Here is a 27531-nt window from a genome sequence, read left to right on the forward strand (position 1 = left end):
AGTATTGGATGCAATGAAAAAGTTACTTTTGTAAATATAACTATGTAAATCAAACCTGGCAACGCGGAATGGGCGCATTTGCTTTTTACCCTTCAATGATTTAAACAGGCTCAAATAAGCCTTCACATTAGTTGTATTTTTAAACGAATTCTCTTTGATATATTGAAATGTATACATTAAACAAATTCAAAATTAAAGTGTGTGTCGTTGTGTGGATAATGAACGCATATCATTATTAAATAAGCATTGCTTTTCGTGAGCTGTTTGAGAAGATGCACCTGGAAGACAAAACGCAGGGTCAAAAACCAAAGTGACTCCTAACGACTATACAACGACCCGCCAAATTCTAAAGCTAATGTTGTGGACTCGCATTGATGCTGTATTTTAGTCTTAGAAATAACACGTACAGCGATCATTCGCCGCTAACGTCTACATATCCCATCGGATAGAAGACGACAGCTTTGATATGAACGCCTGCTCTTAATTGGTTTTAAAGTTTATCGCTGAGGTTTGTTTTATCGTCAGGGTAGCGTCAACATTCACTTGGATTAGTAGAGGGTCAACTGGTGTACGGAACATTTCGAGACACATATTTATCTGTTTTTCATATTTTGTCATAGTTTTAAGAAATGGCGACGTGGAGTGACGTTGAGCTCCTGACCAACGAGGACACAAACACAGTCCGCCTGGACAGTGTGTCAGGAGAGGAACATGGAAGCGGCTTGTATCAGGTTGACACTTTGGTCAAAATCTCCTCCTCCGATAAGGTAATTAGTGCAAATATTTGCATTACAAGAACTTACTTGGTCATGATTTCTTAAAGTCCTTGTGCTTTGTTTAATCCTTATACACTTTTGACCAGGGGCGTAGCTAAGATTTTTGCTTCCCATCAAGAAGGGTTCCACTCATCCTAAACTGGATTTACGATTTGCTTTATTCATTTAATTTATTATTTGCAATTTTTGGAAGCTCTAAATATAAATCATATTAATCTTAATTAGGTTTTTAAGTCTTTAGTTGAACTGCCAAAACTCTGACTCTTCTACATTGCAGCCTGCCATTGTTTTGAGATGAGTTATTAGGAATGCTTTTTGCAGGTTCCTGCAGACCCCCAGCTTTTGTCCTTTGGTTCTTCCAATTGGAGTATTGTTGTCATTGACAAGACGGTGATTCTATTTGATCAGAACTATCAGACCATTCTTCTCCTTCTCCACTTTGGTAAATGATTACTTGTTTTCTTTTACCAGATCAGTTAGCAAAAATTATTGTTGTTCACTTTCTGTTGAATTTAAAGTTAAATAACTGTTTCACTGCATTTGGTGTTAAGACCTTAAAAAGCAAAATGTCCAAATCAAAATGAGTAGGTCAGAACTCAAAGAAGACTATAAAGCCTGAATATAATTTGTTTTTATATTTTTTTTAGAAACGGATGTGGATACCATTGATGTTTGCCTTGATGGACGATTTTTGGTGGTCTGTGAAAGAAATGGAAACCTTCATTTGATCTATGTTCCACACAAAAGAATCCTCTTTACCAGAGTAAGGGAGATTGTTTTTCTAATGTGGTCATTGAGTTAGAACATATTATATGTAATGGATTTACATTAAATATCACCATCTAATTTGAAAATGACATTTTTGCTTTTATATTTCTTCCTCAGAGGAACAACTAGAATCTGTCTTTTTTTTTTGTCTCTCTCCTCTCAGTTTTTCTTTCTATGTTTTATCTCTGTGCTGCCTTGTGTTTGAAATGTGCAGGCTTTGGTTCAAAAACCATCCAGTGAAGACAAGAAAACCTACCGCTATCTCATCCTAAATGAGGACCAGTCATCTTCTGGTAAAGTTTTTATACTATTTAGAGCAGAATCTCTGATAGACATTGTGTGTTTCTTGTAATTTAGTGAATATTTTGGCACAAAGAGAAGTGAGATATATATATATATATATATATATATATATATATATATATATATATATATATATATATATATATATATATATATATATATATATAAATATATAAAAAATATAAAATTATTTTTTTACCTAGAAATCTCAAATCTTGTTTCTTGTGACAGGGATGTACCATGTCTTTCTTCTTATTAAGGATGGGTTTTTCCACATTTCAAACCTCGCTTTGACAAAGATCGAGTCAGGTATTGAATATTTATGTTGGATTTTATGCAGTACTTATTTGGAGCCACTCTTTAAACACAGTAAACTATATTTTACCCTTTTACTATGCAAGCATGTGAAAATATGGACATGGGAGCTTTGAAAGAGGTGAGCTAAGGCCATTTTTCTCCATTATGCTACAGGATAATTAAAAAAACAAAAAAACTTTAAATGACATATAAGTAACAATCTCTCTTTCCCACATTCAGCTCCAGAGTCTCATCAGGGTAGACTTTTGCTCTACTGAAGATTACCATGATGAGGGCTGCAGTACAGCAGTGATCTTCAGTCTTGGCCTTGAAATCAATCTAATTATTGGGGTCAGTGTGCAAAAGAAGTGTTTGATTTACTCACTGTATCTGTGTATCATCATTGGATTCATGCAAATAGAAGCAAAGTGAAATTTTTGAAAGTAAATCAAAATTTTACTGTCATGTCAAAACTTGGCAGGGGGACAAAGAAAATATTGTGACTCACTGGAAGATGGATCCAGTTCAGGCAAAGATGTGCTTTGCTCAGTCCATCAACAACAGCCTAATTCCTGGTAAGGTGATTGTTTTGCAGAATCATGGTTTATATTATAAAAGTTTTAAATTGTAGGCAAGTCAGTGCAATGCCTTGAAAAAGATGACTCTACAAATATTGACTACCAGGGACTAAACACCAGTTCATTCTCCTGCTTCTCAATGATGCACCATAGTGTATTTATCTGAACTATAAGTGCACACAAAAATATGCTGAAGTTTACGCTTAGAAAGTATGAAAAAGTTCAGTTTATGAATAAGTTTGCAAGGCGTTGCAGTGTGTGGTCTGTCAACATGTGCAGAATGCTTCATATGCTTAAAAAAAAGAAACTGCACTGAAGCTAGCTAAACTATCTAACAGAAATGTCTTGACACACAAGTAGAGGTGGAATGGTAATGAGCTTCTTGTTCTTACCTTGCGTCTTATTTTTACAGGTGTGAGAAAGCTGGTAGTGATGGAAAATCTGTTGTATATCTTGGACTCCGAGGTGAGTTCGATGCTTTAGGGTCTTTAAGATTTGCTTTGCAGGCGGCAGATTGAATGTTTTACATTTGTGTTGTAAATTTGCATCAGGATGTTCTGAGCGTTTGGGACCTGCATTTTCTTGTCATGATCCGCTGCTGGCCAGAGCTGGCCATTCACGACTTTGAACTAACCACGGAGTGTGGCTCTGCCTCCATGGTGATGTAAGTATGAGTCTGCCGTAATAAAGTCGTGCAACTCTCTCTGCACATAGAGATGTGTCTCCGAAGTCCAACTTATTGTTTGCGCGCATAACCTTGGCCAATGTAGCAAGTATAAACCTGAATCTTTACGCCAAGGTGAATGTTTTCTGTTGCTGGTTGCAGCCAAGACAAGAGCAGCATGAAGATGATTACTCTGACGAAGCAAGACAACAGTCAGGTGGCTGCACAGTTCCCTCTGAACAAACTCGGAAAGCCAATTACCGACTGCTTTTCTGAAGATCTGCTTTTTTACTTTTCAGATCAGCTCCCTTCAAATCAGATGTCTGCCCTCCATGAGTGTTTGCTACTCTCTTGACGTCTCCTCGGTCTCCTGTCTTGTCCAGATGAAAACAAACATGGTGAGCAAGTCAAACCTTTTTCAGGCATAACATAAGAGTACGCTGTACAATATCTATCAACATTACAATGAATTTTGTTTCCATTTAGGATACAATTTATTTGGTCGAGGGGATTTGTGAGAACCCGGAAAGGTGAGACGCTGTGTGTTATTTTAAAAAAAAAAGTCAGCCGTCGCTTGCATGTTTTTACAATGAAGTTTTATTTTTCTTAAATTCTCTCCGCACGTAGCCGAGGAGAGGCTGTGGCATCTGTTGTTGTCAGATGTTTGACTGAGGCTTTACCCGAGAACAGGTACCCAAGTATGATCTGATGGATTTCTGGGTGGACTGTGTGTCGTAACCCACAAGACTAATATTAGATCCGTGTTTTCCTTCCCCGTTTCTAGGCTGAGCAGGCTTCTGCACAAACACATGTTTGAGGAGGCCGAAAAGTTTGCGATTACATTTGATCTTGATTTGGAGGTAAATGCATCTGTTTTGTAAATGAAAGTAACGTAACAGCATTTCTGGTGTTGCGTTACATACAGCAGAAATGCTCCTCCAAACTCTAGAGTTTCTCTGGAGTTTGAGGGGACGAGTCTGGAAGATATATTTCAAATATCTTGAAACATGTTTCAAGATATTGAAGAAATATGCATACGGTTGACTGTTGCTTGTAATGATTATTTTTTTCCTTTCTTTGTTCAGTGGGAGTATTAGTAAAAGTACATTTATTTAAAAATATAAACATATATGGAGATATGTAGGTTTTTTTTAGTCTTACAAGTGCAGTACTTAAAGTACTAGTGCCCTGATCAATAATGAGTGAGTTTTATTCTTTAGAGTAAGTATCTGTGTTTAAGGTACTTTTGCTAAATTCATTCAGGTTCTGATTGGGTTTTTTTTTTTTTGGGGGGGGGGGGACTTTTTTTTATCGTGAACACAATACTTGCAACAATATGTAATGATTAAAATTTCAAGTTCATCCAATCCTACTTTTAAGATACTCTGCAGGATGTGATGTTATGGGCTTATTTCCCCCTGGAAACCTTGTTAGAGTAAATGCTATTTGTGAAGTCTTTAAATACTACGGGTCTTTAGTACAAGTCTGGAGGACTATTGTGGTCAGTCAGTTGGATAATTATGGAAATATCACCAGTTCAGCAGAACTGCTTTTCCACAAGTAAAGCAGGTTGAAGAAGAAGGTTGCACAAAGCATCGAATCAGGGTTTTGTTCCGTGTGAGGTCATGCTACTGCAGCTGTCTTTTTACACTTGAGTTTTGTGTGGGCTGACGGTTTTATTTTTGTGCAGCTTGTTTACAAAGTGAAGCTTGACTTTGTGCTGGAGCAGCTGGCCTCGGCGTCAGTGGGTGGATACGGACAGGAAGTCTGGTCCGAACTCGTAGATGAGGCCAAGACAAACCTGATGAAAATCACAGTACGTTTTTTTTTTTTTTTTTGACTCTGGTTTCTATCTAGATTATTTCGGTATACGAATGCTGACGCTAACAGAGGCTGTGTCTGTTTCTGCAGGATGAGCAGTATGTGGTGGACTACTGCCTCAAAGCTCCGTGGCCGACCTTTGACACCGCAGAGAAGATGCTAAACCACGCTGCCTCTCGGTACGCCTCCTTACAGATCCAAGAGGCCTTGGCTCGACTGGCAACGTTCTGCAGCCTCCATGGCGTGGAAAACTTCAAGTAAAATCAATGTCTTATTCCCTTACCTCTTATATTTTGTCATAGAGTGCGTTTTATTTTGTGTATACGGTTTGTTGCATATTTCCTCCGTGTTACTTGGTGTGCTGCTCTGTCACCTGCAGCGGGATCGCGTGGATTGAGTTTCTGAACAGCACCGACATTCTGGGAGACGTTCTGACCCACCTGAGAGAGGGAGACATGAGGGGCGCACAGCTCCTGTGGCTGAGATACGAGGTAACACGAATAATTCGGGAAAGGCTTTGTTCACGCAACAACAGCAGTGCACTTAAAGCTGCACTTCTGAAGCACTTTCGAGACATTTCTGTGGACTTGATGTGTGATTCTGCAGGGACAGATCGCTCTGGAGTTTGAGGAGAAGAGTCTGGAAGCAGTTCTCGGTGCCATCCCAGAGGACCTGCCGTCCCAAGACCTCTGTCCTTGGTTAAGGACAGTTTTTGTCCCTTTTGTGAGGAGAGTCCTTCCAAGAGGACAGGTGGAATGACTTCACTTTCAAATAAAAAAAAAAAAAAAGTACCTTCCTTAGTGTATGAAGCTTATTCAAGTTAAATAATCTTTCTTGTAGAGAATCCTGGCTAAATGGCTCGAGCTGAAAGCAAGAAATCTGGAGTTAACTGAAAAGGTAAATTAGACGATCATTTCATTTAATTAAATAATGATTACTGACATATTAGATTTTTGGTGTGTCTTTAGTTACGCTTGGTTATGAATTATTGCAGTAGCATATTTAGACACTGTAGAAATTTCTTCAGATTTCTTAAGGTAATGGTATGAAAAAAGCGACTTATAATATGGATTAATTGTGATGAATTTAATAATCCTTCAGGGGTCTTGGCCTCAGAATGGGCTGGATTTGGCCATTATTGGGCTTCCCTCTTTATGGACCTGGATGAAATCCATTGTAAGAGACATTTTTATTGTATTTTCTTCACCCTGGCGTACAAATTTATGGAATATAGTTGAATATTTATTTTTCTGCTCACCGTGTCTCTGAAGGATGACAGTGATGGTGCAAATGAGCTGCAGAGCCTCAGATCTCTTGTGTCCAACCTCCGTCAGCTGCTGGACCTTCACCACAAGTACAGCTGCAGGCTGTCGCTCTCGGTCTTTGAAAAGGTTTGCTTGTTGCTGGAGATTTGCTCTGTCCAGGCTTAACAACGGATTATGTCTTCGACCGCTATTAAAGTTACGGCCCAGTTTGAACAGGGTTCAGTGGCAGTCTGAAAAACACAGGAATTTCACAGACGTATTTTCCAGGTCTAGATAAGTTTGGATAAAGAAGTTCCCGTTTTTTATTCCTTATTGCATCTGTTTAGGGCTGCTTCCTTCCTTCTTTCTTTGTTTTCTAAGTTATTCGCTCCGTCATTGTGTTCTTCTTTCTTTTGTATTTTTGTCCTTCCCACGTCCCGTCTTCCTAAATTTAATTCCAAGTATGTAACTCAGACTCACTTTGTTTCTTATGTTTTGTAAATGCTTTAATAATGTTTTTCTGCGTTATTCAGTTGCTGCATATACTAAACGTTATTTACAAGGGTTTTTTTTCCCCCACCATTAACAGGGAAGCAGGTTGAGTGTGGCGTTCTTCATGCTGGACAAAGTTCCAGCTCCAGAGCTGATTGCCGCCACAGTGGAAAGCAGCGTTCGGCCGTACGCTGAGGAGCACGCGCTTCCTTTTGACGAGTTACTGCTACAGTACATTAAGGTAAAACGCCTCTACCAATAAGCACCATTTTAACCAAGATTAAATATATATTCAGTTAAACAGATATTCTAACTAAAAAAAAAATACAGCATTTATTTAATAAATGTAAAGCCTTATTTAAATACTTGAATTATTTGAAATAACATCAATTCTCCAGTGTCATATTTATTTATGATCCTTTTCTGCTGCATATATTCAAATTACATTTTACTCAGACAAAGCATCATCACAGCTGAAAAATACCCTTTCATATTTGACAATGCAAAGAACTTTTTTTTTTTATTAATCCACACTTTTTTTTTTTTATTAAATACATTTAGAAATTCAAAGAGGTGTAAACAGAGTCTGGAATTTGCTTTCATAATTTTCCAGGTCTGAATAAGTAGAGAACAGAGATGGTTAAGTATGCAGAAATGTATGATTTAATTTACCTGTTAAATTTTCTAAAAGTTTGCTATTGCTTAATAAATGCTGTGGTTTTTAATTGACTTATGTTACATGGCTCAATTTCAATTTAATTCAGTTTGTTTGTAGAACGCCAGGTAACAATGCGTCATCTCCAGGCCCTTTAAGAAACAAAAAAAGTCATATTTGCTCAGTTATTCATCTTTGAGTTTACATTTTATCCATTTGTGTTTTGCTTTTTAACTTGCTGACTGATTGCACCTTGTTTTTGTTTTTTCCTCTCATAACAACCCTAAATCTGTTGATCGGTTGATCTGCAATTTCACAGTCGATCAAAATACCAGACCAGGCACTGCTATTTTCCGAGATAGTACAAGGAAAATAAAAGTAATAAAGTTTACAAACTTTGCCTTTTTAGACTAAGAGACCTCATTCCTTATTTGATTATGCCAAAAGTTATAGATTTTGAAATAGAGATTATCTAAATTAGTCCATAAAATCATTGGGCAAAAACCACAGCCTTATTCTTCCAGCTGGTTCAAAGGTGAAATATCCAGAATTTTATAAAAACAAACAAACAAAAAAAATCCAGATTTGAATCATGAAATGTATGAACATTTTGTAGAAGCAAATATATAGTAACTTCTTCCTAAGCTAGATGTTTCTATTGTCATTAAACGCCCTCTCTGCTGTGTTTTTCTCCAGGATCTGCTGGAACGCTGCAGTTCTCAGACCACAACCCTTTTCACTGGATGGGAAGGCAAAGCAGTGGCTGTGCTCAGCTGCATGACTGACACTGATGTGAGTTAAGCACATCATACACATCACAATGCACATCTAACTTCATTATGTTAGATGGAAGAACGTCAGCTCTAGCAGGAGAAAAAACGAATGCAGACAGAAGAAAGTCTGAAGTTGTAAAAATCTGCTCCCAGCTGAAGGTGGATGCCGTGTTGGAGATCATGCAGAAAGCCGTGGTGCCCTGGAGCAACGTGGTGGAGAGGCTCGTGCAGCAGTACCTGGAGATGGATGGACCAAAGTGCGTTTGTAAAACCCTCACTTCTAGACATTTCTGTCAAAATAAAATCACCAATAAATTGAGATTCAACAGTTTTTTTTTTTTTTTTTTTTTTTTTGTTTTTCAGACAGGAGCTTTTGAAGGAGAGCTACCGCCTCATGGAGATTCGGAAGCTTCTCCGTGGCTACGGCATCCGCAATTTCAACCTCTCCAACGGCACTCAAGTTCTGGTAATAACAGATTAATCAACATTACGAGGCGTGCCTCCGCTGCTTTATAACACCACTAAGCAGCTGCTGTCTGTTGTCTTGTTTTCTGCAGTCACTGATTCGATACATCCTGAAGCAAGACTTGCCCATGTCTTTAGAGGACTCCCTGACCTTAGCAGCAGCATACAAGCTGCCGACAACACAGATAAATTACCTGTATCTCACCCAGTTGATAGGCCAAGGCAAGGTGAGCTAAAACACGAGGTTTTTTTTGTTTTGTTTTTCTTTTTATCTGTGTGCATTTCTGTGGAGTTTGGATAAAGTCTCATGTGCTGCTTTCAGACCGAGGAAGTCCTGACTGTCCTCAAGAGGCTCTCTTCTGCAGAGGCGGAGTGTGTGATCGAGCGTCTCACGTCGTGGGCTCGGCTGCAGCTGGAGGATAAAGTCCACATATCTGATGAGGTGGGAGGAGGAGAGGTGTTATGCATTTACTTTTGATTAATACTCCATCTATATTTATGAGAGGCTTTGGTTGGCGGTTTAAAATGATCCATAAACAACACATGTACAAGCGCTGATGGACAAGCGCTCCCTTTAAACATGGGAAAAATCTGAAACAGAAGGACATTAAAAAAACAACCTTGCAATATGCATTTGATCACTGTTTCCATTAAATTAACTCGATGGTTCTGTTTTCTTGTCTTTACCAGCACAAGAAACACCAGATGGCCGTAGCTCAGGTGATGGTGGAGGCTCTAAAATATCTGCATTTCATTCAGAAACGTAAGTGTTTCATTTGGATACACTTGTATCTAAAAGAAAATTGAGTATCATGAACAAATTGGAGACATTTTGAAACTCGCATAGATTCAGTAGACAAAGCTGAAGTGTTGCAAACATTTTTTTCTTGTAATTTTGTTGATTGTGGATCACAGATGAATATTTTAAGTGTCTTGGAAATTTAGAGCATTGTGAAAAAGTTAACTAAGTGTATGATCTTTTCACTCCACTGCACATCAGAATATATATATATATCAACATTGTAAACAACAACAGAGTTTAATCATGGTCACATGATTAAACTCTGTAGCCTTGGCAGCCTTAATGGAGGATCCTGTTTTAACCCGTAGATCCAAGCTGCTCTTCAAACTTTTATCCACCAGATTCCTCTAAATAGGACTTTACTAAAAACTTCCAGCCATTTACATTGTTTCTAAACAAGTTTGAAATGCTTCAGAGAGTTTCATTTGGCAAATAGTTTAAAAAAAATAAACCAGAGTCTGATATGAAAAACTGCCACAGAACATCTCTGTTCAAACACAATCACAGCTAAAGATGTGAAAATATAGTCCCATCACCCATAAGGATTTCCTATGTTGTTGTTTTGCATTTTAATCAGACAAAAACAACCTGAGTAAATGCATGACTGTACAATAAAATCCAACTAAAATGCTGCAGAATGACCATAAAAAGGAAGTTCATCCTCAAAAATCCAGCAGTGTGGCTGAATTAAAACAGTTCTGTGAAAAAGAGTGAGATAAAATTCCTCCTCATTAATCATCATAAATTAAATAAAAATGCTTGATGGCAGTTTTTGCCCCCAGTGGTGGCACAACCTTTTTATTATGTTTATGGAGCAATTTTTTTTTCTTCAAATCTAACGAAATTAATTTATCAATTTGAAATGGCATTTTATTTTTACTCTAGATATTTTTTCTTGTCTGAAAGAAGTAAAATGTGAATCTTTAAGAGGTCAAATAGTTTCTTTTTTACAGATCCTTTGGTTGTAGCCATGGATTTAATTATCGTTACCTTGTTCAATTATCGTTTATTTTCTGGATATTTTAGGTTCCAACAGTCGTAGAGATCTGCAACATGCACAAGAAGGTTGTTATAAATTCACACCTACACTACCCAGTCTTAATGCCGTTTTTTTTTTCTTCTTCTTTGCAGATAATGCTATTAAAAGCATAGAGTGCGACTCCAACCTCATCATGTTCAAGGCGATCGCACACCTGCAGGTGACGCTCCTTATCTGGTGTATTTCTTAATGACTGTTAAGTTGTAACTTGCTGCCTCTCTACCTGCTTCCTCAGGAGGATTTTGATGTTTTCTTCACCCCTTCCAACTACGAAGATCCAAACATCAGGAAGCAAATCCAGGATCATCACATCACGGCGTACGAAAACACGCGAGCTCGCCGCTCGTCCAAGGGGGAGGCTCTGTCGGCTCCGGTTGTGGCGAATGATCCCGACGGGAAGACCAAGACCATCTCCACAGAAGCCGGGTTGCGGCGGCTCGGGCGGCAGCTGCAGCGCACCGAACAGGAACTGTGGTCTGACCTCGGCCTGCGGGCGCTGAGGGTGGGGAAGGTGGAGAAGGCCCTGAAGATCCTCAGGTCGGGATGCCAGACGGCTTTCCTGTGGATGATCAGAACTCTGTTCAAGCAGTGAGGATCACATAACATTAATGTTTGTCTTTTGTTTGTGTCCTCAGTGAGTTGTATGAGCACCACTCCAACAGCAACACAGGGAAGGTTTTGTTCACCGCTGCCAAGACTTTGTGCCAGATGCTTCAGGCGGATGTTCCCATGGTGATTCCTGAAGGCATGGATTTGCCTGCAGTCATCCACAATCTGGCCTGCCAAGCCATCACTTTGTGCAACTCTGGTAAAATCTGAATGTAAATTTTTCCTACTGGTCAACAGGGTTTTGTTTTTGGAAAGGTCAGTCTTTATTCTCACTGGAGCTGAATTTTATGTCACTTTCTGCATAACATACATTCATTGGTTATCTCCTTTTTTGTGTGTGTTTCAGATGTATTTTTATAATGTAAATAGCATTAGTACAAAAAAATGTAAAAAAAAAAAAAAAAAAAAGAACGAAAATCCTATAGTAAATTTGAAATACAGCATGCGATCGATTTTATGTTTCAAATTCCCAGAGGATAAATAAATAATTTGTTCTAGATTTGCTGCTGGACTGCCTGGAGCTTTGCAAGTGCACACGGATCGCCATGGATGTGTATCATCAGTGTCAACTATCAGACGACTACGGTTTCATCGCAAAGGTCAGCATTGTTGCTAGACACAGTGGCCTGCAGAAGTATTCATAAGCCTTGAAGCTTTTCACACTTTGACACGTTACAACCACAAACTTTAGTGCGTTTGTTGGGATTTTGTGTAGCATAGACTAACATGAGCATAATTGTGCTGAAGATAACCATCCATCCATCCATCTTCTTTACACCCTTGTCCCTCAGTGGGGTCGGGAGGGTTGCTGGTGTCTATCTCCAGCTAACGTTTCGGGCGAGAGGTGGGGTACACCCTGGACAGGTCGCCAGTCTGTCGCAGGGCAACCAGAGGCAAACAACCATGCATACACACACACTCACACCTAGGGGCAATTTTGGAGAGCCCAGTTAACCTGACAGTCATGTTTTTGGACTGTGGGTGGAAACCGGAGTACCTGGAGAAAACCCACACATGCACAGGGAGAACATGCAAACTCCATGCAGAAAGACCGGGGCCGGGAATCGAACCCAGAACCTTCTTGCTGCAACCATTCCAGATAACCATTCAAAGTTAATTTTGCAAATAAAAATCTGAATAGTGTGGGGGATCCGTGTGAGATTCGAAGACTTTGAATACTTTTGGAAGGGACAATTGAGTTTGCTAAATTTGCCCTGGTAATGTGTGCAGTATGTTAAAGTCACTCTGGTTTTTCACAAATAAGTTAATGTGAATACCTAAAAAATAAAAGAATCTGGTTTGGATTTCTTTATGGAAACAAAGAAATATAATCAGGAAGTTCATTTATGTGCTTTCAACTGATTAATCTTTTCCTAATTTTGCGATGCTGCAGGACTTGAGTTTGGAGGCGGGAAAAGATTCATATTCTCAGTGGAGCTTTCAGGATGTTTTTAATGAAGACTGCATTGTTTTGGATCCGGTGTCAGTTCTTCCTGTGCAGTATGAAATCACCAACTGCCTGTTGCCTATTCCCCAGGGTAAAAATAAATAAATAAATAAAAAATCACACATTCATATCCTAGCATAGTTTCACTCTGATTGCGCAGCTCTGATATGTTGTTATTCTTGCAGACACTAAATTATTTCCGTTGGATTGTTCCTGTTTGTCACATTGCTCATTTGAAGACGGTAGGTGTTTTTTTTTTTTTTTTAATTCATCTTTTTTTTTCCCCCCTCCCTAACATAGTTACATTAACCTTGACTCTAACTTGGCCTATTTAAAGGTTCAAATTACCTGCAGACCCTCTTCGGCCCGCTGACCAGCATGCTGCAGATGCTGCAGGAGTGCAGTCAGCTGGAGTTGGCTCTCAGAGAGCTGGTCAACTCGTATGGTAGCTGTCTGCAGCACGTCACCTCAAATGTTATGGACACAAAGCTAAGTGTGCAGGTAGGACTGACCTGTGCTGTGTTTCTTGCATAATTGTCCCATTTTTCTGTGTTTTTGAAACTAAATGACTTTTTGAGTTCCATAGGTGAAACTTTCTACTTAAAATATAACCACCAATTGTTCTCCACGTCAGGCTCTACCAGCAAATATAGATTTTTGCCCCCCTTTTACAATAAAGCATGAAAGTTGTTCTTGTTTAAAGCATGAAAGTTGTTCTTGTTTCTCATCGATTTGTTTGTCACTTGTTTCTATTAGCAGGATTTGGAACAATTAAAACCAGTAATGAATGTGAAAGATTGAGATCGTCCCTGAAAGCTCAACAATATCCATTAAATTCACTTAGCTAGTTACATTAGGATAGAAATATATATCAAAAATTTATATTTTTGTGGTGTTTATTACTGCAATGGCCTTTTTTTTTAATTGATCTCAGCTTTAAATATTTTACGACATACAATCAGACTATCCATTTAGCCCTGCTTAGACTGAGCGTGTTATAATTATGACGTGATAGTTCATTCATTCACTCATCCATAAAGATCCAGAGATATTTTTTTCGATTTGATTTATTTATTTCAAACAGGTTTTTAAAAATAAGAAAAATCAGTAGGACAGAGAAAACGTGTGCTTGCATAAGAGTAAAATGATGCAAGTTTCTAGATTTGATGCATATGAATGCCATCCTTCAAATAGCAAAATGTTACATTCTCATCCATTTTACCTTCCACAACTTATTATTTTCTGTTTGTGATGTTGAGATAAATACAGAGCATTATTCACATGGTTAAAAGAGTTACTTGAACTGTATTCATTCTCAGCTTTACGATACCCACAATCTTAAGAAGTACAACGTGTGTCTGAACGATGTGAGGAAAGCAACAGTATCCACTCTGAACGCCGTGGCTGTCGGCCTTCTGAACAAGGTGAGCGTGCTACGCTTATTTTCCTGAAATTGTAGCTCGAAATTTTTGGTATTTTAGGGCGTTTTACGTTCATGATGTATTTCTCTTCTTTGGGGCTGCAGGTGTTCAACTGGAGAGTGGTCGATTGTGATTTGGCGATTGGTCTTTGTACACTCCTACCCAAAACAGAAGTCTTCAAAATACTGTGGAAAGTCATAGACAACACCTGGCAAAACTATGACAAAATCCTGGTAGGCAGGATTACCAAATTCATTTGGTTAATATTTGTGGCCCTGGTGTCTACAGAAAGTGTGTGTGTGTGTGCGTGTGTGTGTGTGCGTGTGTGTGTGTGTGCGTGTGTGCGTGCGTGTGTGTGTGTGTGTGTGTGTGTGCGTGTGTGTGTGTTATTCCAGGCGGTGGCGAAGATTGGGGCCGATCTCTGCAGTTTATACAATGAACCAGAGGAGCAGAAGAAGTTTGTGTCAGTCATCACCGACGCAGAGTGGGGAGTCAAGCTTGGAAAATTAGAGGTAATGCGGTTCTTCCTCCAGCTTCGGTGACACTTCCTCCTTATAAGACAAATCACGTTCTTGTACGTCTTCCTCTGCCTCAGATCTCCATCCAGCCGGTGTTTCGTCAGCGTCCGGAGTTGAAGAGCTGTCTGATCCCCGAAATGGTGAAGAACAGGAAGATCACCCCCGATATTATCCTCCAGTATTGCAGGTGAGACACCCGCCTCCTCTTAACTCTTTAAAAAATTATTTTTTTTTTACCGATTCTTTACTGTTTGGGTCCCTCTGTCTACTAAAAAAAAAACAAAAATGACCCCTCTGTGTCTCTGCAGTACTTTTGGTCTGGACCGTGATCGTGTGATCAACCAGTACATCACCACCTTGCTGCTGCTGCAAGAGGACGACGGCGGCAGCAGCGCGGGTGCAGCGGGCTCCGGCCTGGATGAGGAGCAGCCGCTGTGTGATGAAGAGGCTTTGGAACGGATCCTGCAGATCATCCCCATGCTGAGCAGCCCCAGCGAGCTCACAGCCAGTCTCTGCACTGCCCTGTTCAAGGTAACAGTGCTGCACTTTAATTGTGTTCTAAGACATTACGGTTTCTCACTCGAAACTATTTTAATCGTCCTCTACTTGCACATGAATCTTCTAAGTCCTTTTATTGAACAATAATAATTTTTTTTTTAATAGTTTGTTGGAGGTTAAACAAAATGTCTCCATCTTTCAAACAGCTCAGCCCGTACAACTACGAGCGGATCGGAGTGGTGCTGAAGATCATACAGGTTGCAGATGAGTATGTGGCCGCCTTCTCCCTCAGTCAGGTGAAAGCAAAGACTCTCTTCCATCTTTATAATTTAAACCTGATTTTCCTCTGGGATCAGGAGTTTTATATGTGGCCTCTTTTTTTTTGTTTTCATTTCAAAGGCGATGGGCCTCCTTCAGCACCTGAAGTCCTACAGGAGAGTTTCTCCTCCCTCGGATGTGGAGAACACGTATCTTCTGGAAAACGGTCTCATGCCGAACCCCTTGTCCAGCAGCAGGCTGCCTTTCCACCTGCTCATGCAGACCAAACACTTCTGGAAAATTATCTGTGAGTTGACCTCTTCTCCCTCTGTTTTAATTACTTTATCTCACCAAAAAACCACGAGTCACTTGAGCCAGGCGTGATGATGCTTGACTCTCAACTGAAGGGAAACTGAAGCTGCATTTGTCGTCCGTTTTGTGGTATTTAAATCCTTAGTTAGAAAAATGTCTGAATAGATTCTCTGCAGATAAATTCTGACGCCTCTTTGTGTTTTTTTTGTAAATGAAGTGTTTTTTCTGCTTACAGCTCCTGAGCTGAATGAGGAAACGTTCCCGACTCTTCTACTGATCAGCAAACTGATGAAGGTTGGTTTCCATCTGAAGTTTAACTGAAAACAATCCATCCGTCAATTATTCATCCTTCCCATTTGGGACTTATTCAAAAGCAGAGTCAAAACCAAAATCATTTGTTCATTCTTTTTTTTATTTATCTCTCTATTCACTTGGTCATCTATCATTTCAGATTTTCCACCCTTCCGTTTATCCATTCATTTCATCTTTATGTCTTCCATCCATTCATCCATGTCGTTTCAATCATCAAATTGTTCATCCTTGTATCTATTTATCCATTAATTTGTTATCCATACTTGTGTTTGTTCCTGCGTTCATTCGTTTGTCTAGACTGATTGTTATAGATAAATCTGCCATTGTATCACAGTGAACTTTGGTATTTAATACTACAGCAAACTGGCTAAAACGGCTGAAACCTCTTTAGTGAAACAATAAAATAAATGAATCTTGACATGAAATATGAGCATAAACCCCATAAATTAAGGTAACCTTCCCTTTTTTTTTTTTTTTTTTTGCCCAGGTGAGCCTCGATAAGCTTTACATGTCAGCAGCAAACCACGTGTTTGAGAAGAAGATGAAGCCTTTAATCTTGGAGCAAAGGAAAAGGGCTCAAGGACACGGCTACAGCAAGGAGACTTTAAAGGTGGCCAAGACCATGATGAAGTACATTCAGTGCATCCAGAGCCTGGAGTGGGCTGCAGCCACGGCACATAAGATCACACAGGAACTGCCGCCAGGTCTGACCCGCTGCTGCGCTCGACTGCACAGTTTTTGTTGCTCAGGCGTCTAATTGTCAACTTGCTTCTCCGAAGGCTTGGAGAAGACGCAGTCTCTCCGGTACTGCTTGGGTCTTGGAGAAGCGTGGCTCAAAGATCCAAATCTAGAGGTCTGTGTTGCTGTTTTTACCTGCAGATATATTTACGATCAGATTCACGATGTCCCCTCGCTTCAGGAACGGAAACATAGTTTACTTAACACTTTGTTTGACGGGGTGTGAATAAGACTGATATGACACTGTTATAAATGTGACATAACACTTGACATGAACATGAATAAGTCTTCATGAATATTTATGACTCTTGCCATAAATCGTCATTCGGTAAATCATGACACTTTTACTACAAAGTTGACATTATTCAAATTGTCTTTGTTATGACAACTTGGCATTAATCTAGACAAAAAAAGCCCCGCGTCCCACAGATTTCCACCCATTACATTGTAATTATCCACAGACCTTTAATGATTAAAACCTGCTCAAATGCGTCTCCTGTGCAGCTCTGCTCCTCTCGGACCTAAATCCGGTGAAATTTAATCTACATCTCAGAGCTTAAAAGCTGAAATATTCTGACCTGTTATTAAAAACACTGTGAGAGCATTACTCTCTCTCTCTCCCTCTCTGTCTCTCTCCCCATCTCCATGGAGACGCTGAAAACAGAAGTCATCACTTCCTTTTAGTTGAGCCTTTCCTCTAAGGCTGGCAGATTTTATTGATGCGTTTTAATGCAAGCTGTGTAGAACATTGCCGTATTCATGACGGGCGGTTGAGTTTGTAGCTAATCAGAACTGCTGTCATGTCATTTAAAGTTTAGAGGAAGCATGAACTTGAGGAGAGTATTGATGAGGCAAAAATGCCGTGTGAACACACATCGGAAGATGCGTTTCTCCTTACACTCCAACCTGGTGAAATGTTTTTTTTTTGTTTTTTTTTCGGAGAAGATGAAATCACCATTTGTGCCCCTTGTGATTTCTACTGTGCAAATTTTTTTCCCCATCATCTGATAAATTGAGTTAAATTAAAAGGTTTGTCAGTAAGATTATTCAACTGCACTAATGTGCATGTATTTATTTCTTCTTTGCATTTTTTTTTTTTTTTTTTGCATCTTTACAATGCAAAAAACAAAATTTTCCCAAGTGATTTTGGTGTAGCTTCCAGTGCAGACATCTTAGTAGACTTGAAGTAGGCCAAGCTAACTTAAAAGTAACTTTTCGACGAGATATAGGACCTTGTTTTAAGTCATTAATTCCTTAATATTGATGAAAAAGTACTTGTTCTATTGACAGATAAATGAACTTATAAAATATCTTGTTATAAATTAAATAATCTGCCAATGGAACTTGTACTTTTCCATTAATATCAAGGAGTTGCTGACTTAAACCAAACCTCTGTAGCTTGCTGAAACTTACTTGTAAGTTAAGTCAAGTCTCACGAAGTTAAATCTTATTTCAAGTTTGCTAAGATATTTGCACCAACATGTTTGTCTCCGTCTGCGTTCAGAAACGTTCTGACTGATCAGCGTTGGGCTCTCTCACAGGAAGCTGCCCGGGCCCGAGGGGAGACCTTCCTGTCGAAGCTGAAGCTGCAGTTTCAGCGTTCCGCCACAGAGAACATGCTGGTCAGCAGTCAGCTGAGCAGCCCAGAGCTCCTGAAGCTGACCGGCCTGCCCGCCCGGCTCATCATGGCCCTGTACGAACACAGCAGCGTGGAGCAGCGCTACAGAGAGACCGGAGGTCAAACCTTCCCCGGTGAGCCTCAATTTTTGGTTTTATGTTTTTTTTTATTATTATTATTGATTTACTACAATGGTTTTCTTCTTCTTCTTCTTTTTTAAAATATGTCTCAGACATACATGCTGCCGTGAGGGAAATCGCCACAATCAACAATGTGGATCTTGGGAAAATCTGCAACATGCTGTTAGAAAAATGGATCTGCAAAACAGGCCCGGCTGTTACCAGGGTCTGCAACAATTTCTTTTTTCTTCATGATAACCAAGAATTTGCATCGATTCAAATCAAATTGATATTTTCTGTTTCATTTACTGTCTTGCTTATTTTTACCCCAAACTAAAGGAAATAGGAAATCAGGATTGTGTGACCAACATTGAGGAGGATCCAGACTTATTGAGGTAAATATCACAGCTTTGCCTGATCCCCAAATAAAGTTGCACTAATTTACAAAATTTCCTGCTGTAGCTTTAAGAAAGCAAAATTAGAAGAGGCAGGATGCATAAAGCAGAAGCTTCATTCCTCGGCCCGCTCATGAACTTCTTCCTTTAAACGTTGTCCTGGAAACATTGGTTTAAAAACTACAACGATGCAAATAAAATCTGAACATATTCACTCTATTCTACTGATTATCAAATGGTTGACATAGCGCATGCAGTAACGAAGAGCTTGAACACCTTTTCTGTCGTTTACCGTCCCGCAGGGCGGTCCACTTGCTGCAGTCCTACCCCGTGGACGACGCGATCCGTCTGCTGAGTCCTATTCTTTTTGCTGAAACCTGGGTGTGTCTGAAAAACTTTTATTTTTGACTCGAGAAAGATTGTCCTGTGAAAGTGGCTGATGTCTGTCTTTGAGCTGGACGAACTGATTCATCAACTTTAACCTTCCTCAAAATGATGCAAAATGCAGCTGCTCCTCTTTTTTTACATTTTTTTTATCTGAATTTTAACTTTTGAAATACTTTTCCCCCCCCTCTGTTCGGCACCTTGGAGCAGCTGTAAGGAATTGCTTCTAAATGTTCTGTATGAGTAAAATTTGCCTTTACCTCTAAACCGCTTTCCGCAGCCTCTCAGCTCTTCTGGTCCTCGTCTGACTTTCTGCCACCGAACTCGAGTTCTGCTCTGCCTCATCCGCCTCGCCGACGCAGAGACTCTGGAGGCTCAGCTGCAGATCCCCAGGAGCAAATTTAAGTGAGAGGCCAGGAAACGTGCAGACGGCAGTTTTGAAATCAGAGGACGAGTTGGCACGAACGTTTTGTTTGTATCGTCTCACGCAGATGTTATCTGAAGTCCTACATCTTCGTGTCTCAGCTGGAGGCATTAAATATCCCCTACACCGTTCAGTCCTTCCTCAGCAGCCCAAAGGACGGCTTGGTGAAAGGCCTGTGGAGGAACCACAGTCATGAGCCACAGGTACGTGCTGGCAGGAAGCTTTAGATCCACCAAGTTCTGCCACATTTCGTGAAGCGGTTGTTGCTGTTGCAGGCTGTGCGTCTGGTAGCCGACCTGTGTCTGGAGTACCAGGTGTACGACCCCCAGCTGTGGAACAGTCTGCTTCAGAAGCTGCTGGGCTTCAATTTGGTGAGGGCTCCTGCACCAGAGTCTCTACCTTTACCAAACAATACGAGCTTCTGTCTTTAAAAAAAAAATAATAATAAAGTGCTGTTAAGTGTTTTTAAGGGAAAATAATCGAATGTTGGCTTGTTAAGACTTCAATGTGCGTGCATCTGCTTCTTGCAGATCGGTCACCTCCAGACGGTGCTGGAAGCGATTGTGGCTGTGCCAGCTTTATGGGAGGTATTGCTGCAGTTAGTCTATTTTCTGTTTCAATAACAAAAATAATAAAAAAATACCACTCCTAATTATGGGTCGCCTATTTAAAACAGACAATAAATAAATAAATAAATAAGCCCGTTGCTACCTGTAAGGTCTGTTACGCGGCAGATGTCAGTCCCGCCAGCGGATGTCCTGTTGAAGAAGGCGTGGAGCCGAAAATAAATGGAGAAAAAATAAAACCTTTAATGAAAACCACAACAACAGGAGATGCAGTTTTAACAAAGATGGACTTCAGATGATTTGTTTTTTTCCAGATTTCCAGTTTCTCCAGGACTTGGAGGAGTATGATCCTGGCACCGTTTGTCTCAGGTATGACATGTAAAACACTAAAGCAGATCACCTTGTGGCACAGGAATACAAGCCAGAATTATTGTGAGATTTTGAAGAAAAAAAAATCTTCTAATTTACATTTTGTTTAAATTTGGCCTCCTTTTCAGTATCCCACAAATCTTAGTTTTAATAAAACCTTCCTTAAAACATATGAACAGCTTTTTGCATGTTTCCGTGTTTGGTGATTCACTTTGAGGACGGAGAGCCTCCTTACCATCACCCTCATCTTTAGGTCTACATAGATTCTTAATTTAAAAAACTCTCCTAGAGTCATGAATAATTATGAGATAAACTGTGCAATGCCCTGTTTGCATTAATATTTGTACTAAAACTTCTCAGTACGTAAGATAAAAACAGCTTCATTATAATGACACTTTCAGTTTTCCACCCAAACTGAGTCATGGGATGAAACGGTGTTGATCATATCCCATATATGAACATAAAAGCAGATTACTAAGATGTGGGTGTCACCATCAGACATATTTGAAGGAAAATGAAAACTAAAAGTGCATAAATCTTCCTGATGCATTGTGTGGAGACATTCACGAAAACGGAAACGCATCCTCACAGACCCCCTGGTTATTTCTTCAAGATGTGAAGGAGAAAATACTCCAACTGCAGCAAAGGGATCTTCATGTTTAATTATTCAGGAGAAAACCATTTATCCCAGAGTTCCCAGACTGTCTTAATGTATCCATAGCTGCACTTACAGACCTTCGTTCCCAATGGGGACCGACAGTCACTCCAGCAGGCCGTGGCACTAAATTACTTTGAAGCCTCAGCATGTTAACCAGTCAGGAAGCAGAAACTTAACATTTGTGAAGAAAACCTACCAAATGAAAGGTTTGACTGTTAAAAAGAAAAGATGAGGGGAAAAAAAGCAGCAACCATCAATGAAAGCTCTGCTTCTTTTCATTCGGTGATCTTAGCTTTTATATGAGCAGATCATCACGATTACCAGACAGAGACACATGAGAGAGGAAGACGGATCCTCTGAGCAGAGGGAAGAGATGTCGGTTCCCCCAATCCGTTGCTCGCCTTAAATGGAGTTCCTGTCCGCTTCTCCTGGCTGTATCCCGCTTCCACCCGTCTCCTTGGATACTTGCCTGATCTCGACTGATGCCAGGCGAATCTCCAGCCTGGGGCGTCTTTCCATAGCGGACAGCGGGCCGACCTCTGGGCCTTCATCCTTCCTCTAGCAGCAAAAGCTGGCAGTGCCTGCCTTCCTTTAAATTTCCACACTTAACGTTTCATGAGACGGTAGCAAACAGAACCCGCTCTTCACTGTGTTGAAATATTTTACATGCATTTGTTGAGTTTTGGTCTTGTTTTTTTTAAGTCACAAATGCATATTTTAATTATTGGTGAGCGTTTATCTTGATTGATCCTGAATTGTTTTGTGTTTTTGTCTCGGTAACAGCCTCGGTTCCTTTGAGCCCAGACCAGCAAGCGATGCTCTACCGGACTTTTGTTCTCCTGCTCAAGTAGGTTTTTCTAATGCTGACTCCAAAGGAGTGGTATGGTTTACAATGAATGGTTTTAAGTTTTTTTTGGAGGGGGTTGAAGTCAGAATCTGAAACGTGTGGGAGGCGTTTGTTTCCTGCCTACTCGGGTGATAACTGCAGGTGTTTTCAGATCAGCTCTTCTACCAGCCTCCCACGTCTGCAGAACAACATTTTTGTTCATTTTACTTGCAAAATAGTTCAAATTCAGTTGGATTGGATTGAGAATGAAAATTTGTAAGTGAATTTGGGCCTGTGCTTTGACTGGGCCATTCTAACTCGTGAATATGAATCGATGTGAAGCGGAGGTTTTATGCCTTTTATTTGACACAAACTCCATCTGCAATTCGAAAATGACTGACTGACGCAGTTGATGCAGATGGACACTTTTTAAGTTCTTTAGAGAAAGATTCCCTTTGGCAGATTAAAATCTTTATAGCCTGAACAATTTTTCTTTTACTAACCAGTTTGTCTTTTGTTTTGTTTGCTTCAATTGTAATTTCGTGGCGACAGGGTCGGACATCCAGTAACTTACTTGAGAGCAGACTTGGCCACAGCCCTTAATTCTACCTGGCTAAATGCTGGAAGTTGTTTTGAAAAACAAGACACACATATCCTGTCTCTGGGTGTAGTCAAATGAGGAAACTTCATGTTTTTCTCTTAATAAGGCAAAACTCAGAGACGTTTTAGATCTACAATAAAAAAATTGTTAGACATTTAAAACTAATATCTATTTACTTTAATTTAAAGGGGCTCCTTTGAACTCTCAATTTAGCAGTTTTGGCCCATCTCTAATCCTAACTATCTTGTCTGTATATTCATCTCATTTTCTGCACTTTTCTAATTAGCCTTCAGCTGCATCACCTTTTGCCTGTTTTTGACCCGTGTTTCACTCACTGGAGGCATCAGTACTCGAGCTGTACGTTCTTATTTTATTTTCATTTTCTGTAGGTGTCCCTTCCTCTTGAATCTGGACTTGATAGGAATCGCCAACCGGTTTGCCCAGTTCAATCTTCACGCCTTCGCTCTGGGAACTCTCCTTCTCATCCCCTGTGCACATAAAAAGGCACAGCAGATCCAGGTTAGAGCGTCAGCGTCTACTTCACGAGGAAAGGATGTAGCTTCTGGGCTTTGTCTGTGACCAGACGCTGTGTCCGCTGTTTTCCAGGGGTTTCTGTCCATGTGCAACCCAGTGGCCGTCCTTGAGCAGGTGGATGAGTTCATGAGCACGGGCGAATTGGCTGGAATCCCTTCACAGGTCAGACTGGATCAGAAATCCTTCTATTCGCCCCTCACAACAGTTTGCATCTTTAGAGGAAAACACGTGAGGCTGATTTTTACATGTGCAGAAAGCAATAAGTGAAGCCTAACTTTTTGCATGACAACTTAATTTATTAAAGGAACAAAGCTATCCAAACCAGCCTGCCGCTATGTAAAAACGTAGCGCCTCTCCTTGATGTCAGCAGCAGCAATCGATCATTAACCATCACTGGCAGCTAATCGTTTACTGTGGAGGATGTTTGAGCCACTCTTCCTTGTAGAAATGTTTTTATTTTTTCACACTGGCGGGTTTTAGAGCATCAACAACCTTTTTCATGGTACATCCCAGCATCTCAGTGTCTTTGTTTTTATTTTTTTTATCCATTAGATATAAACTTGTTGTGCTTTGAATCATTGTGTCACTACATAATCCCAGCAGTCTTGAGTTTTAGGCCATAAACCTCTGGCCAGATGTTCTCCCTCAGGATGAGTTCATGCTCCCAACAAGCTGTTCAGCTGTTCGGTAAAGTTTCCCCAGAGCATGATACTGCCACTACCATGTTTGACTTGATGAGCTAGATGATTTTTTTTTTTAAATCAAATTTAAGACATGCTTTTTTGTTCTTCATGGCCAGCAGTGGTTTTCATCCTAGAAGTCTCCATCAGGATGCCATTTTTACATTATATTATGAACACTCTGTGCGTGCCTGGAGTGAATTTGATGGCTCAGTTACTGTTACATGTTTCCTCTACTTCTGGATTTATTTTCTTCATTGTGGTTTGCTCATCTAAATTAATAACTTGTTTACTCTTTCGAAACTGACAGGTGTCATTTTCTCACGTCCGGTCTTATTTTGAATATGCTTAAATCAGGACATGACATGTTGAGATCTTTTCATAAGGTACTATTTAAGTAATTTCTCACTTCTTTCAACGACCTGGGCTAAAATTGAATTTAGCTGTCCTTAAAATGCAGTTAATTACATAAACTGTTTGACAATAACACCTACCAACGTTTTAGACTCCTGGATTTTGAAGTCTCAGACCGCTAGTGGAGCGGTTTTGACTAAATCTGTAGCTAAATTTAAAGGTATTTAAAGTGAGCATTTGCTTCAAACTTTATTTTGTAATACTTTACATGTAATACTGCTTGCCAATTATCAAGCAGTTAATTTTATTTCTACTGTTTTACATAAACAATCCATTTATAGTTTACAAAAACTGAACTGGTTTGCTGTAGTTTGTCGCTTTGTTTTTGCAGGTTTGTGTTTCTTGATTCACATTTGAGCCTCAAGCTTTACAGGTTCTTCCTGTACAAAAATTCAGCTTCCATCCTGTTTGTGTCACTTCTTTCTAAATGCATGTTTCATGCAGAGAACACTGATGTATATTTTTCCTCTCTTTAATCTTCAACGCGTTGACGTCATCGACTCCCAGAAAACATGTGGAACAGGAAATTATGCTGGATGAGTTTGATGATGTGAAGTTAAGGAAGCTGTTGGTGACTCTGTTCAAATCGCCATAGAAATGCAAAACGGTTTATCTGTTTAGCAGAAGTACTTTTGATTGGGGTTATATTCTGTTCTAACTACAGACTGATACTTTTATATTCCTTCAGATCAGGGAGACGGTCTTACAGTTCATCAGCCAAAATGGACAGCACCAGAAAGTGATGAAAACCAAACACTTCGCCCACCTGAAGCAGCTCGTTGTGTCCAGTGGCCAACCCAACCAGCTGAAGGAGTTGGTGGAGTGCCTGATCAGCCAGAACTGGTAAGGATTTGTTGTTTTTCGTGAAAATTAGTTTTTTTCTTAAAGCGCTTCTTCAGACGTCCCATCTCGTTGTCAAAGAATCAGATTGTGGTACGAGAACACGCTGGTGTGGACTCGTCATCCAGGACAGGACTATTGATCCAAATCAATAGAGACATCTTGAAGCAAAACTTCAGGGTGGGATTATTTGTGTCTTTGCAAGCTGGCTTCCACCAAGACTCCAGCTGTGTTTGCTGGTCGGCGTTTTTTGTTTTTTTTATCAATGTGCTTCAGACAACATGGAAACCTACAGACCATATATGGAAGATGGATAACAAGAAACGGCACCGAGAAATAAAGAAGTAACACTATGACTTTATGAACTAAAATAGCATGAAGCAGCTTCAGCTGCAGGGAGGGGCAACTTTTGGCTAACAAGTTTTATTTTAGTTGCGTTCAGTGGCTCGCAAAAGTATTAATATCAACTGAATTCTTTCAAAAAATAAACCGCAGTCGTCACCTCACATGTAGATGAGGTACGCCTCATAAATTATTTTAAAAATAAATTTGTTTCTTTCACATGTGGATTTGAATAAGGTAAGAAATCAGTGGGTATTGAGACGTTTCATGATAAACAATCACAAGATGTTGCGTAGTTATGAAGTCACCCAACTGGTAAAGAGAGTCACATTAGTGTCACATTTGAAGGTCTAAGTGGTTTATTGGCGAACATTAGAGAACGAACAGCATCATGAAGATGCTAGACACACATCAATCCTGGAAGAAGAAGAAGTGGAGGCTTCACCTTCCAGCAGGATAACAACCATCAGCTTACAGAGCTGCAATGACAGCATATTTATGAGTTAGTATGGCCTAAATCCAAGAGTCTGTTGCAAGACTTGCAAATAAATGTTCACAGATTCTCTGCGATCTGACTCACTTGACTGTTTGGCAAAGAATCTGCAGATTTGTGCCACTAGGTAAGTAAAGTTGGTATAGAAATACGACTGAAAGTAAAGTAAATGCGTGCCTCTGTAGCCAGATCCTTTTTCCATTGTACTGGTTTTGTTTAAAAACTAGGCCGTGGCACGTTTTTTCTTTTCATTCTGACGGGAAGAACAAACAGAAAACAGCCGGGTCATTGTGCTGCCTGCTCCAAGTCCCACGCAAAACCAAAGTACACAGCGAAACTAAAATTAACTCCTTCTACTTTACATTTGTAAGTTCACTTAAATGTTCACATTATGGAACAGATTTATTATAATAGTGATGATAATGAAAAATAACTTAATAAATCTACAAATAAACTGGATGTATTTGGGTAAAAAGAAAAAAGAAAAGAACAATACCCACCTCTCCTGCAGGACCTAAGGGGAGCAAACAATTTAACAATACCACAGAAGAAGAAATAAAGAGGACGGGCTCCTGATGTCACACGGCTATGACGACGACAGTTTTCAGAGGTGTAAATTCATGTAAAGGAGCAATCTGAATAACAAGAAAATACTTTGTGTAATTAACAAAAGAGAAATACAATCTGGTTACACCTCCTTTTTAGACTTTTACTTCTAAGAAATAATATTTGAATGCATCATTTTCCTCACACTTTGATTCACTTTGTGTTATTCTATCATGTGAAACTCAATTTGAACTTTGTGGTCGTAGACAAACAAAATGTGAAAAAATGCCAAGCAGGAATGAACGCTTTTACAAAGCAAAGCAATTTGCACGGTGGTGGTGGGATTATGCTATGGAGCCGCCAACCTTACAAACGTCTGACCAAAACTGTAAGCATGCGATTCACTGCAAATTTGTACTAAAATGTCGTTTTCTAAGCACCGAACGTTGACCTTCTTTACTTTTTGTCATATAAGCCTTTTGCATCGTTAACCGCTGACTGCCGCTTACAGAGCGAGCCGTTAAAAAAACTCAACGAAGCTTTCAGAACAATTTCTTCACTTGTCAGTCTTATGTACCTAAAACATGAAACTCCTCTTCAGTCAGGATGACGCTGATTCGCTCACTCGTGAGTATCTGAAGCACAGAGAGCAGCAGCGGGGGAAAACGCTGTCCAACGGCTGCCTGAAGGTACATCTGCATGAGCAAACTATTATAGCTCTGTGTTGGTAACAAACCAAACTTCATGCTGCATCTATTTGTTTTTCAGGATTTTCTCAGCACGACCAAGGGAGTGTCTGGATAAGGCAACGTTGTTTTTACTCTTTATATTTATACTTTCTGTCTCCGTCTTCTTCAGGCTGACTTGCAGTATTTGCACTCACTTGTCTTTAACCTGTTCATGTAGTTTTGAATAAACTTATCGTTCTTAAA

At 39.8% G+C, this 27531-nt stretch overlaps 1 protein-coding gene across 2 annotated transcripts; it reads left to right on the forward strand.

Moving 5' to 3' along the window:
- Positions 1-193: 193 nt before the first annotated feature.
- kntc1 (kinetochore associated 1) lies at positions 194-27531 on the forward strand. Of its 2 annotated transcripts, none has more exons than XR_015764271.1 (62): positions 194-508; positions 621-767; positions 1098-1218; positions 1424-1539; positions 1759-1837; positions 2079-2156; positions 2249-2283; positions 2385-2495; positions 2626-2719; positions 3135-3187; positions 3274-3386; positions 3549-3603; positions 3686-3784; positions 3873-3916; positions 4014-4076; positions 4171-4246; positions 5077-5202; positions 5298-5464; positions 5587-5698; positions 5814-5957; positions 6048-6104; positions 6309-6383; positions 6479-6598; positions 7041-7184; positions 8295-8390; positions 8525-8628; positions 8735-8837; positions 8929-9063; positions 9159-9278; positions 9527-9599; positions 10770-10837; positions 10913-11214; positions 11313-11485; positions 11785-11885; positions 12680-12824; positions 12919-12975; positions 13071-13234; positions 14053-14157; positions 14259-14387; positions 14550-14666; positions 14750-14859; positions 14981-15203; positions 15377-15466; positions 15570-15735; positions 15976-16034; positions 16540-16756; positions 16832-16905; positions 18332-18542; positions 18641-18753; positions 18867-18922; positions 19225-19303; positions 19587-19711; positions 19798-19933; positions 20006-20101; positions 20261-20317; positions 20611-20665; positions 22107-22170; positions 23140-23269; positions 23357-23446; positions 25067-25221; positions 27205-27288; positions 27368-27531. XR_015764271.1 is itself a non-coding variant. In XM_015004847.2 (62 exons), the coding sequence occupies exons 2-62, from the start codon at positions 630-632 to the stop codon at positions 27401-27403; spliced, it is 6642 nt and encodes a 2213-aa protein (XP_014860333.2). In that variant the 5' UTR covers positions 196-508; positions 621-629; the 3' UTR covers positions 27404-27531. The 2 variants fall into 2 exon arrangements, 1 of the variants encoding a protein (XP_014860333.2); XM_015004847.2 differs by having other exon boundaries at positions 196-508; positions 27201-27288.

Source organism: Poecilia mexicana, unplaced genomic scaffold, assembly GCF_051168715.1.
Source record: "Poecilia mexicana isolate PSO_F unplaced genomic scaffold, ASM5116871v1 scaffold_9, whole genome shotgun sequence".
Lineage (NCBI taxonomy): Eukaryota > Metazoa > Chordata > Actinopteri > Cyprinodontiformes > Poeciliidae > Poecilia > Poecilia mexicana.